General features: G+C 35.5%; 1 protein-coding gene and 1 long non-coding RNA gene across 2 annotated transcripts; both read left to right on the forward strand.

Annotated features, from left to right (window-relative positions):
* The first annotated feature begins 2,577 nt into the window (after nucleotides 1-2,577).
* LOC118764089 lies at nucleotides 2,578-5,558 on the forward strand. Its single transcript, XR_004999879.1, has 2 exons — nucleotides 2,578-2,898; nucleotides 5,295-5,558. It is a non-coding gene; the product is annotated as an uncharacterized LOC118764089 (long non-coding RNA).
* Nucleotides 5,559-5,960: 402 nt separating this feature from the next.
* LOC118764090 (zinc finger protein 93-like) lies at nucleotides 5,961-8,013 on the forward strand. The gene is made up of 2 exons (XM_036504390.1): nucleotides 5,961-7,049; nucleotides 7,386-8,013. Exons 1-2 carry the CDS (start codon nucleotides 6,069-6,071, stop codon nucleotides 7,440-7,442), a joined length of 1,038 nt encoding a protein of 345 aa, XP_036360283.1. The 5' UTR covers nucleotides 5,961-6,068; the 3' UTR covers nucleotides 7,443-8,013.
* Nucleotides 8,014-13,904: the final 5,891 nt, after the last annotated feature.

Consider the following 13,904-nt stretch of genomic DNA (forward strand, 5'->3'; position numbering starts at 1 on the left):
TGAATGACGTTTACTTTCTATGGCGCGTATTCTTTTTTTACATTAGTTATTTCCATGGTAACGTAATTTTGTTTGGTTTTTAACGGCTAAAAATCTAATTTCACTTCATAATTTGTAACTGAATTGTAAGTATGTATTTGATTTATCCTTATGTCATAATGTTATTTTTGATATTCTGGTTAATTACGATGTATTTATTGTTGTTTTCATAAGAGTGTTTATGTATATGAGATTGGTTGTGAGTTTTTAATTGTATAATTAATTTATTATCTGTATGAGTGTGGGTGTAAATATTGTTGTATATATCGATTTTAGTGAGTATGTATATGCGTATATGTGAGGGAGCATATGTATCTGTTGTGTAGTGTGTTTGTGTGTGTGTGTGTTTGTGTGTGAATGTGTATTTGGGTTTGTTATTTAGGATTTGGGATGTATGTGTTAATTTGTCTGTGTGGGGAGGGAGTGGTTTTTGGTGTATATTGAGGTTAAGTTAGTTATAGGGGTTTGTGTATAAGTCTTGGGTCTGTGGTTTACGTGTGGGTTTTTTGTGTGTGAATGTTTAGGCTAGGGGGATTGCTATATAAGTTTGTTATAGGGTTTAGCAAAGGGAGATTTTATCGTTAATGCTTTTATGAGTTTGTGTGTTTATCATGGTTTTTTTTTAGGTAATTTGTGGTATTTTGTCTATTTTAGGTGTTGGTTATTTTTTTACATTGTTTCATTCATAATTTTTGAGTGGTGTTCGTTTTGCCACGTGAATAACGGGTGGTGGACTAGCGTTGCTTGGAATGTGAATGGAATAGTGTAGTAGTGAGGTAGGCATAGAGAATGGGATTGGGTTACTGCAAGTTGTTTGTTAGAGATGCTAAGGTGAGTTAAAGCTCATAAATGTATATAATGTTTTTTGTGGGTGTGTAAGTATTGTTGTATATGTCGAGTTAGTGAGTATGTATAGGCGTATATGTGAGGGAGTATATGTATCTTTTGTGTGTGAGTGTTTTGCGTGTGAGTGTGTGTTTGTGTGTGAATGTGTATATGGGTTTGTTATTTAGGTTTTGGGATGTATGTGTTAATTTGTCTGTGTGGGGAGGGAGTGGGTTTTGGTGTATATTGAGGTTATAAGTTAGTATAGGTATGGTATAAGTCGTGAGTCTGTGGTTTACGTGTGTGTATTTGTGTGTGAATGTTTAGGTTAGGGGGTTTACTTTATAGGTTTGTTATAGAGTTTAGCAAAGGGAGATTTTATCGTTATATGTTTTTAAGAGTTTTGTTTTATCATGGTTTTTTTTAGGGAATTCGTGGTAATTAGTCTATATTTTCGATATGGATTATATATAGGTTATATATGGATTATATACTTATATTTTTTCATTTATACTTTAATTATTTAAAAGTATTATTTTTATATTTAAAATTTTGATTTTTTAGATTGGAAGTCCACCTGAAGATTGTCGATCAAGACAAGAAACGATTGTAGTGGCGGTTTTTTGACTATTTATTAAATTTTATGTATTGATTAAGTCTTTCCTTGTTTGTTTTGCAAAATAGTGGTTTTGTCTCAAATAATATTTTATATATATATATATATATATAATATATATATATATATATATATATATATATATATATATATATTTATACGACGGGCTTCTTTCAGTTTCCGTCTACCAAATCCACTCACAAGGCTTTGGTCGGCACGCAGTGGGACTGAACCCGGAACTATGTGGTTCGTAAGCAAGCTACTTGCCACACAGCCACTCCTACGCCTGTTCAGGTGTTAACAGTTAACAGTTTTAGTGTGTTTCTGAATGGCTAATGTGTAACATGTGTCTTCCACGCTGCGATCAATTCACTTTAAAGATTCATTGAAAAATATAGAAATGAAAATATTCTCTGCTTCTATTTAATCCCCTCTCTCCCTCTTATATACACTCTTTCTCTGTAAGCCCAGAGTTATTTCCCCTCCTAGTTCATTGCCATTGTTTACATCGTCTATTTGTATTTGATCAGGCGGCGAGCTGGCAGACACGTTAGCACGCCGGGCGAAATGCGTAGCGGTATTTCGTCTGCGTTACGTTGTGAGTTCAAATTCCGCCGAGGTTGACTTTGCCTTTCATCCTTTCGGGGTCGATAAATTAAGTACCAGTTCCGGACTGGGGTCGATGTAATCGACTTAATACCTATGTCTGTCCCCTCTATGTTTAGTCCCTTGTGGGTAATAAAGAAATAGGTATTTCGTCTATCGTTACGTTCTGAGTTCAAATTCCGCCGAGGTTAACTTTGCCTTTCATCCTTTCGGGGTCGATAAATAAAGTACCAGTTTCGCACCGGGGGCGATATAATCGACTCAATCCCTTCGTCTGTCCTTGTTTGTCCCCTCTATGTTTAGCCCCTTGTGGGCAGTAAAGAAATATATTTATATTTGATCCCTCTCACATTACAATCCTTTCTTCCGGTGGCAAAGCAATGTAGTGAACGAAAGGAAAGAAATAAACCTTATTCTGAATCATTTATTAAATGTATGTTACTTATGAACTTTTCCTTCATTGTTATTGACTATAATCAGCCTTTGACTTTTGGTCAGAGATTGGACGTTGCTACTTACAAGGATAATTCCACTTTTGATTTCAACCACACCAAACAAAAGGTGACTCATGTGTAAGTTGAATTTATCCGCGAAGAAAAACATTTAAATATTTATATTAGTTCGAAGCTGCAAAAAGGTAAAATAAACGTACCGTTATGTACTAATCAGATATTAATTAAGGTAATGTAAAAGTCTGTCACAGACACACTGATATTGCTTTGAGATTTTCTCATTACAAAAAGTCTAAGTTGTGTTGAGACTGCTGTTGGACATCAAATTTGATCACAATAACAACATTTGACATGGAATATGTAAGTATTAAATATTATGTATTTTGATTTTACGCAAATAAAGCGCCATTAAAGTTTGCTCAGTTAATATACATAAAATTACAAAATTTGAAACAAAATTTTGGTTTCACTTTCACTCTAGATGCACCCGAAAATCGCGACTCTTAGAAAATGGAAGTTTCGTTATTTTGAATATTACCATTCTGTAAGGCGTTTACCATTATTTTATTTTAGTTCGGTAATGTTTTCTGCTTTCATTGTTGAATTCTTATGTTATCGTATTCCGATAAACGTAACTTAGAATACTTCGCCACTTATTCGTTTGTTATGACCACACCGTTTTTTTTTTATTTTTATAAATGGACTGCTTGTTTTATGTTTTGAACATGAGAGATTCAGAATTTAATAAGACCCCCCCCCAACCCTCCCACCTCACACAAAGAAACGGATTAGAGTTAAAGGATTTACAACTGAGCATAATTTTGCTTGTAATAACTTTTTTGCCTTTCATCCTTTCGGGGGTGGGGGGCGATAAATTAAGTACCAGTTGCGTACTGGAATCTATCTAATCGACTGGCCCCCCCTCCCCCAAAATTTCGGGCCTTGTGCCTAGAGGAGAAAAGAATAACTTAGCCTCTTTGTTATTACTCCTTTTCCATTTCATATGAATGAATATATTTTGTTTGCGAGTGTAATTACATCTTCATCCTTAATAAACAGAATCTGAAACATTATTTGTAAACTCTTATAGAACTAATGTTTTGGAAAAAAAAAAGCAGTATATTTAGATACTTTAGATTCAAACAAAATATATTTATATACTGATGAGTATATAAGTCCTCTAACCCTAATTATTTTGTGATTTTAAAAAGAAAATTAAAATTTTATTTTTTGCAGATTCTAGAGATCTGGTGTCCATAAAACATAAAAATTGAAAGATGGTAAAAAAAAAAAATAAAAGAGAAAGAAACCTTACTAAAAAGGTATATTAAAAACGTTAGATTTGATTTTAAAATAAATGTCCATACTAAGATGAAAAGGGTCAAAATTTTAAATCATGTCTTTGCTTTTCATGTTGGTAACAAATAATATCAATCATGATAGTGTCATTGAATTTCTGTTGCAAAAAAAATAAAATAATAATTATAATAAAGTAGCAGTTAGAATGGAATGAATTGGCCCCTTACATTAAAGAAATCTAGTGAGCTTGAGTTCAATCCCTGAAGGAAGGACACATTGGGTACTGATGCAGCCCTAGATATCAGAGTTGAATAAAAGAGTGGATGGTCATAATGGCTTAGTTTGTAGCATTGGTCATCTGCATCAGAGATGATTTAGGGATCAAACAGCAATGGTGAATGATGCATTTGGAAGAAGAAGAATTTTATGCTTAACTGCTTAGTGGTTTATATACTATTGTGCACAATCTGAAGGTATAGCCATACTCTGTAAAAATGTAGATTTCACACAAGGTTTGTATCTTTTATTTGTTTCAGTCATTGGACTGTGACTATGCTGTGGCACACCCTTGAAGGGTTTAGTTGAATAAATCTACCCCAGTACTTATATTCCATTTCATTTATATAAGTATGGTACTTATTCTACTGGTCTCTTTTGCTGAACTGTTAAGTTACAGGGATGTAAACAAACCAACACTGGTTGTCAAGCAGTACAGGGTGAGGGGAGGAAGGCAAACACAAGGAGCACGTGCACACACACACACACCTATACGTATACAACAGGCTACTCTCAGTTTCCATCTACCAAATTCTCTGCTTGGCCCAGAGATGGGCTATAGTAGCAGATACTTGCCCAAGCTGCTGTGCTGTGAGATAACCTGAAACCATGTTGTAAAGTGAGTTTCTTAACCACCGAAATTCTGTTATTCATAAAAAATGTTTATCTCTTCAGTTTACCAGCACTGGCATTGCTCTGTGGTAAGAAGTTTGCTTACCAACCACAATGTTCTGAGTTCAGTCCCACTGCATGGCACCTTGGGCAAGTGTCTTCTGCTATAGCCTTGGGCCAACCAAAGCCTTGTGAGTGGATTTGGTAGACGGAAATTGAAAGAAGCCCGTCGTATATATATATGTGTGTATATGTATGTTTGTGTGTCTGTATTTGTCCCCCTCCTACCATTGCTTGACAACCTATGTTGGTGTGTTTATGTCCCCATAACTTAGCGGTCCGGCAAAAGAGATTGATTGAATAAGTACTAGGCCTACAAAGAATAAGTTCAGGGGTCGATTTTTTCCGACTAAAAGTGGTGCTCCAGCATGGCCACACTCAAATGACTGAAACAAGTAAAAGAATAAAAGAACAACCCTTTCTCTTTATGTATCTTCTCTGTCTTACATTGTACCTTTATTATTTCAGGTTATCAGATGACATTGAAATAATATCATTTTCTATTTCAGATAACTCGGCGATATTCATCAACCAATGAAGCTAAAGAAAAATATTATGCAGAATAGATAAAACCCAGTTTATATAAATCTATGGTTGAATTACTGTGAAATATTTCTTCTGAAATGAGATTGAAAGAAACATTTCTTTACTTTACTGTTTGTAATAGATAGAAGATAATTTTGCATTCTAATTAAACATTTACATATTTATTATGTAAATATAACTGGTTTCTTTGCAAGAAATTTCTTGGGAGATATATCTTGGAAAATGAATCTATGTTGGTGTTAATTTTCTTTTTGGTTTCCTGTTACATGACAGGGTTCTGTTGTAATAATCTCCTGAATCAATCATCTCAAAAATGCTTGCATCCTAATAAATCATCTTTTATAAGACTGTTTGCAGTAGCTTCAGATATTACCACACATCACAGTTGATGGAATTATAGCTGGAGGATATCTGTCAAGTACAGTATATATATATACATACATACGTAAAAAGCACCCACTACACTCACGGAGTGGTTGGCATTAGGAAGGGCATCCAGCCGTAGAAACACTGCCAAATCTGACTGGGCCTGATGAAGCCTTCCGGCTTCACAGACCCCTGTTAAACCGTCCAACCCATGCTAGCATGGAAAACGGACGCTAAATGATGATGATGATGATGATACGCACAAAACAAATTTATATATTGCAGTGGAAGAAGAAAAAAATTATGAAAATTGAATATTGTGAAAGCCTGAGTTATTTAAGGATTAAAAAAAGACTAATCATCTTGATGAGATGTTGAAACAGAATGGAAAAACATCATTCCACTGTAATATTTGTGAAAAGTCATTCTCCCAAGAAAGGGATTTAACTACCCATAAATGTATTCATACAGGAAAGAGTCCATATTCCTGTGATTTCTGTGCTAAACCCTTCACTAGGACAAGTCACCTAATTGCTCACAAACATATTCATACTGGAGAGAAGCCGTATCACTGTGACATCTGTAGTAAATCATTCTCTGATAAAAGTACTTTAACTAAACACAAACGTATTCATACAGGAGAGAGTCCATATCATTGTACCATTTGTGGTAAATCCTTCTCTCAGACAAATCACTTAACTAGACACAAGTATATTCATATTGGAAAGAAGCCATATGACTGTGATATCTGTGGTAAATCATTCACTGCTAAAGGTACCTTAACTACTCACAGACAAAACCATGCAGGAAGGAATCCATATCATTGTGATATCTGTGGTAAATCATTCTCTCGAAATTGTGACTTGACCACTCACAAACGTATTCATACAGGAGAGAGACCATATCACTGTGACATCTGTGGTAAATCATTCTCTACAATAGGTCCTTTAGCTGCTCATAAGCGTACTCATACAGGTGAGAAGCCATATCATTGTGATATTTGTGGTAAATCATTTTCTATATCAGGTAATTTAAGCAAACACAAACATATTCATACAGGAGATAAGCCATATAATTGTGACATCTGTGGTAAATCTTTCTCTGCCATAAGTTCCGTAGCTACTCATAAATGCATTCATTCAGGCGAGTTGCCATATAATTGCCATGTCTGTGGTAAATCCTTTTCAATAACAAGTAACTTAACTAAGCATAAACGTATTCATACAGGAGAGAAACCATATCACTGTGATATCTGTGGTAAACCGTTCTCTAGAAGTGATGATTTAATTACTCATAAACGTATTCATACAGGAGAGAAACCATATCACTGTGATATCTGTGGTAAATCATTCTCTATAGTAAGTAACTTAACTAAACACAAACGTATTCATACAGGAGAAAAGCCGTACCACTGTAATATCTGTGGTAAATCATTCTCTGCAATGTGTCGCTTAAATATTCACAAGCGTATTCATACGGGAGAGAATCCATATCATTGTGATATCTGTGGTAAATCATTCTCTCAAGCAAGTCACTTAATTAGACACAAGCGTATTCATACAGGAGATAAGCCATATCCTTGTGACATCTGTGGGAAATCATTCTCTCAGAGTAGTGTGTTAACTAATCACAGGCGCATTCATACAGGTGAAAAGCCATATTGTTGTGATATCTGTGGTAAGTCATTTTCTCGAAATAGAGATCTACCTACTCACAAATGTATCCTTATAAGAGAGAAGCCATAACAGTGTGATAATTTTCTCATTCAAGAAAGAAGTCATATTAATATCATTTTTGTGGTGGATCATTCTCTCAAATCATTTTAACATAAACATATTCATACATTAGAGTAACCATATCACTCTTATGTCTAGGTTCATTGTATATTCATTAAAGTAAAATTATTATGATTAAATTACATCATATTATACATTGCTTATAATTTTGTTGCCCAGAAATTTCTTTGCAGCCAATAGATCTTCAGATATATTCATCATGGCAAATACATCATTGCCAAACTTGTAATGCTTTTTACCTATGTTACAAATACATTGCTAAATGGTAGAAGCAGCTGAGAAGAGTTCCAATTGGATCTGGTGAAGTAGGAATGGAGATGAATTTCAAAAAGAGTAATATACCTTCTGGCTAAACTGGTTACAACAGACAAGGTACATTGGCTCTGGGGCACCTTAAGTGTTCAGAGGATTGTATTACAGACAGTAGCACAAAATATGGAAGCACAGTTATTCATGAGTTATGACCTGGACACTGCCTAGTCTTCTTAGAGCATAAGGAGTTAAAGGGTCTCTGAAGACCATTTGCCAAATAAATACAACACATTTCAAGAATAGCAGTTCAAGGACAAAAATTCCATCCTATAATTTGAAACTTTTTTAGAAATCTTGAGAAAGGAGCAGTGAAGAAATAAAATAAAAATCAAAGTATATTGTGAGCACAAACAATTCTCATTATATAAAGAGAGTGCAACTAAAATTCCAAGCATTGTCAATGAATCACAATATTGCAGGACACTAGAATATTTTAGAGACAGTGCTCATAATTTATCTTTATAGTTCAATTTTAACTGTTCTTATTTTCATTTTTGGATTCTATTCTTAAAAGTAAATTAATTTTGTTTTATGTATACTTGATATTTTGTCATTAAATTTCTTTTTCAATTTTAAAATGTATTGTATTTATGGTGCAAATAGATTTTTATACAATGTCTAACATTGTCTTTTAGTGTGCAGATAGAAAAAGAAAAGTAACTTTTCTTCTTTATATCACATCCGGATATTTCTATTTGGACTCACGTGTTTGTAAGAAATGATGCTGTCAAGGGACTGCTTACACCTCCCTACACTGGACCCTATCGCGTTCTTAGAAGCAAACCGAAACTTTTCACTGTGGACATTCACGGAGAAAAGAGATTGTCTCTATTGACAGAGTAAAAAAAAAGGCCTTTTCCAAAACATTTTATGCCACTTGCTGACACACCCATCATTCCAGAAACACTGTCCCACCTCAATCACCACCTCCACTCACCAAAACACCGACTACACAAACGCATTCTTCACCTTACAGGACACGTTCTGGCAGATCAGTTCACTGGACGAAGGAATTGTCTCAGACTATTTACATTTCTTAACTTTGCCTCGCCAGTGACTATTCCGGAGATTAGACTTATGTTGTTATAGACACCGCATTCATATTTTCTCTCACTCCGTATTATTGTACATTAATATTTTGTTCTATTTGATTGGACACCTTTTTTTGCTGAACTTTTTCCTTGTACATGCTTGCATTGTATTTTTTTTTTCAATTGTTCATACATCTGTTTTGCCATAGTTCATTCTTCTGTGTCCTCCTAGCGCATACCTACTCCGCCTACATCACTCTTATTCGACCGCTTGGCGCAGTTACCTCCCCTGACGGCGGCTGCATAATTAGTTGGACAATAGAGGGCATACGCAACATTAAGGTTCTGAGACTCACCTCCTCCTCTTTTGGCATCTTGATGTCGTAGAGAGAAGGCGTGATCTATTAGGCTCACACACACCACACGTCAGCTAGCAGACAGAAGGCAAAGCACAGGAGAAGATCATGGCCTCCACGCATCAAACCATTTCGGATCTTTTCCTTTTGATGGACGGAATTTTCTAGTTAACTAAACAATTTTAAACTTCGTATACTGGTAGAATGTGTCAAAAGAAAACATTATTGTAAACAAAATTGAAAACAAAATTGTAATTTGTAAGTTTAACGTAGTTTAATTCTTCGAATTTTAACCAATGAAATGTCAGCATTTGAGCTGAAATTATTTGCTGCGTTATCGATATTGTAGACAAACGAGCAGACGCAGGCTGCACACACACACACACACACACACACACACACACACACACACACGCACACACACACATATTCAGATACATACACACGTACACTTGCACACACACAAATACACACTCTGTCTGTCTGTCTGTCTGTCTCAAACACATGCATATACATTTGCACAAGCACATAGTAATTAATATATAAGCGTACACACGTACAAACGGAGATATACACATACACACACAAGCATACATACACGTTCGTGAGTTCGCACTGGTGTCGATAGAATCGACTTAATACTTTTGTATCTCATGCTTTGTCCCCTCTGTGTTTTGCCCCTTGTCGCAACAAATTTACACAAAAAGTAAATAAACCAGAAGGGGGGGGGGTCAATGTTTCATCGTTTCAGGGTCGATAGATTAAGTACCAATTACGCACTGGTATCGAGGATTTTTTCCCCAATTTATATCACAGCCTCCGACAAGCTGGGGCATCCTTTTATGAAAAAATATTTTTCGGTAAAAAAAATAAAGAAAATATTCAAAAAATATCGTTAATATTTTTATTGGGCGACGAAATTCATCGATTTAAGAGATATAGCTGTTATTTCTAGCTCATGCAGAAGACAGAAGAGAAGGATGAATAACACGTGTGTGTGTGTGTGCTGTTTACGTTCAACAGGATATTGTCTGAGTTTTTAGACGCAGCAAATGATTTTAGCTCAAATGCTGGCATTTCATTGGTTAAAATTCGAAGAATTAAACTACGTTAAACTTACAAATTACAATTTTGCTTACAATAATGTTTTCTTTTGACACATTCTACCTGTATACGAAGTTTCAAATTGTTTTGTTAACTAGAAAATTCCGTCCATCAAAAGGAAAAGATCCACCATTTCCATTTATTATTCAGCTTGAATATACACGTGTGGCCACATTAAAGGTATTTAAAATTACGACCTTGTTCCATGTATTTCTTTATACCGTGTTCCTGTCAAATGATAATACAGCTTTCTGAGTAGAGTGATATTTACACGGCTCCACAACAATGATACAAATAGATGATTATACCATCTAAATGGACATTAAGATATTTGTAAGTAACACGGAATTTGAATGAAACCATTTTGAATAATATATATATTATGGCTTAGTGGTTAGGGAGTTACACTCACGTTCGCTAGATCGTGGTTTCAATTCTTAGACCGAGTGATGTGTTATGTTGTCGAGCATAATACTTCATCTCACGTTGCTCTGCGATCACTTCGACACCTGACCTGACATGTGGCACACCATGCATCTGTTCAGATAATGTCAATTTGATGGAGAGAGTGAGTTGATGTGCGGCATGAATACTTCATCACTAAAAACGAACCATTTGTGCAGGTCGTTCGGCAGAAGCTGAACGACGGGAGAGTTCATTATATATATCAACAAAAATCAAACCTACACTGGACTTTACCTAAAACTTAAGTCCTACTATTCATTTTACATTAAAAATGATACAGTAAAATGCCTGTAATACATTGCTAAAACCACTGCTACAGTATTTATACATACACAAGAAGATATTTCGGGAAAAAATAGGTACGTATCACAATATGTAATATTCACAATTATAAGATCAATATAAGACTATACTCCATTATGAAACTGTCTTATTGTTGAAAGGCTGTCTGAGAAGGTACAAAAGTATCTGTGCTTAATATAATATCAAAACAATTGCCTGGAGTGTCACTTGTTTAACTGAAGGGAAAGAACTGAACATCTCATGCATTCGAAGTAAGCCTTGCTAAATAGAAATAATACTATTCTTAAAGATTAAATTCACAAATTATTGAAAAGTCCTATTCAGGGTCAGTGATGGAAATGGACGGGGATATGCTTGATGACGGTGTTTCCCCAGTTTTTGGCTCCTTAGTGTAGTAGGAGTAAATTTCTTATAGCGTCTACCTCTCCTTTCCAACCTTAGTTTCATAGACCTTAACGTACCCGTAAAACCAATTACGACTACGTCTCATAGTCACAACAAAAATTATGAATTGCAAGTCATCATAGAAATTAAATGACGATGGAAGCTATAGAAAATCAAGGTTGTAGTTCATATAGTGTTAACGGAGATCTCAACTAGTAATGTTAGACTATAGAAAATAAAAGATGTAATGTGGCTGTGTGGTAAGTAGCTTCTTTACCAACCACATGGTTCCAGGTTCAGTCCCACTGCGTGGCACATTGGGCAAGTGTCTTCTACTATAGCCTCGGGCCGACCAAAGCCTTGTGAGTGGATTTGGTAGACGGAAACTGAAAGAAGCCCGTCGTATATATGTATATATATATATATATATATATATATATATATATATATTATATATATATATATATATATAATATATATATATATATATATATATATGGTGTGTGTGTGTGTGTGTGTGTGCTTGTGTGTCTGTGTTTGTCCTCCTACCATTGCTTGACAACCGATGCTGGTGTGTTTATGTCCCCGTTACTTAGCGTTCGGCAAAAGAGACCGATAGAATAAGTACTGGGCTTACAAAAGAATAAGTCCTGGGGTCGAGTTGCTCGATTGAAGGCGGTGCTCCAGCATGGCCGCAGTCAAATGAGTGAAACAAGTAAAAGAGTATATACAATACTGAAAACTCAACCAGTAATGAAAGACTGGGATATATATCAAGTTCTACATATTTTCTCACACTAATTCATACGTAAGTATCAGCATAAAACCAGGTATACATAACCATTTTAGTAAATTATTCGGAGACAAAGCAGCCAGAGACTGACAGGTAATATAATTCTTGAAGCAGGACGACACTGGTTTAAACCAGCGGTTCTCAAACATTTTTATCTATGGACCCCTTTGATTACTGTTTTATTGTAGTGGACCTTCATAGCCATGCGATGCTTAAAACTAGTTTTATTGAAACTTCTTTCTAAATTCTTATTTTGTTTTTCACATATTAACTTGTGTAGGTTGAACTACATAAAATGTTAGAGAAGCTTAGCTGTTTCTTACAATACAAATATCTTTTTCAGAGGCCCTTGAAATATTATCGTAGATCATCAAATTACGTGCTCCCTCCCCTTCAAATCTCACATGGACCTTCAAGGGCCACATGGACTCCAGTTGAGAAACACTGGTTTAAACCTTTTGTATTCTGTGAGAACCGCAAAAAAACCCCACAAAAACCTGCTGATTTTGAATATAAATTTAGCTGTCAGTAAATCAAGGGAGACAACTCATCATATGCATGGGAAATAACTCTTCCAAATAATATCAGGTTGTCTTTTCCTGACTTCGGAATTGTGAAATTCCTAGACCGACTTCACATATTTTATTGGTGTTACGACTCACGCTCACACGCACATACGCACACACATACGCACGCACATGCGCACACACATACGCATGCACATACGCACGTACGCATACATGTATATATCGTCAAAAACTGGAGAAAATAACATCAATGGCGATAAGTACTTACATCTAGCTCTAGGTTTTCGTTGGTACTTCGAAGTTACTGATATCCACTCTTGTAAAAGTATAATGTATGTGAGTGTCTTTGTGTGTATATGTACATGTAACAATAAAATAAATAACATCTAATATTTTTGTGTACATACATACATACTTATATACATATTGTGATGGAAATGGAAATACATACATAATACATACATATTCACACACACAAGCAAAACCAGTTGCTTACATACATTTGTTGATGCTTAGAAAAATACTATAAATGTATGTGTGTGTGTGTGTGTATTACTCATTATTTGAGTTTACTTTCTCCCGTTTGCACTAACAAATGTATTTACACATACACACACACACACACACACATACACGCGCGCACACACACATGCGCGCGCACACACACATGCGCGCGCACACACACACGCTCTTACATGTATTCACAAATATACACACGCGCACACAAAATTATTTATATACATATATATATACACATATACGAGGTGGTATTAAAAAGTACCTGGAGTAGTTCTGAGGTGCACCAGCAGATGGCAGCATACGGTTGCGTGCACAGTGAGAGCTAGCAGTGACTTTCATTAGACAGTGTACCGAGTGACATTGCTGTGTTTACTTCACAAATTGCGAAATTTGTGTCTTTATGATCAGGTGTATGCTGTAGCCTGCACTTTGACATGGACAGGAAGTTGGAACAAAGAACAAACGTGAAATTTTTGCGTTAAACTTGGAAAGTCTGCTACAGAGACAATGAGCATGCTTCGGCAAGCTTACGGCGACAAGGCAATGGGTTGTACGCAATGTTTCGAGTGGTAGGGGCTCTTCAAAAAAAAAGAAGAACGTCTCTGGAAGGCGATGGG

The sequence above is a fragment of the Octopus sinensis genome, linkage group LG7 (genome assembly GCF_006345805.1).
Source record: "Octopus sinensis linkage group LG7, ASM634580v1, whole genome shotgun sequence".
Taxonomy (NCBI): Eukaryota; Metazoa; Mollusca; class Cephalopoda; order Octopoda; family Octopodidae; genus Octopus; species Octopus sinensis.

Excerpts from the sequence above, each read along its gene's own strand:
- LOC118764090 (XM_036504390.1), top strand. The coding sequence starts at position 6,069 with ATGTTGAAACAGAATGGAAAAACATCATTCCACTGTAATATTTGTGAA. Across the intron at positions 7,050-7,385 it reads ATATCTGTGGTAAATCATTC|TCTCGAAATAGAGATCTACC; the intron begins TCTATAGTAAGT and ends GGTAAGTCATTT.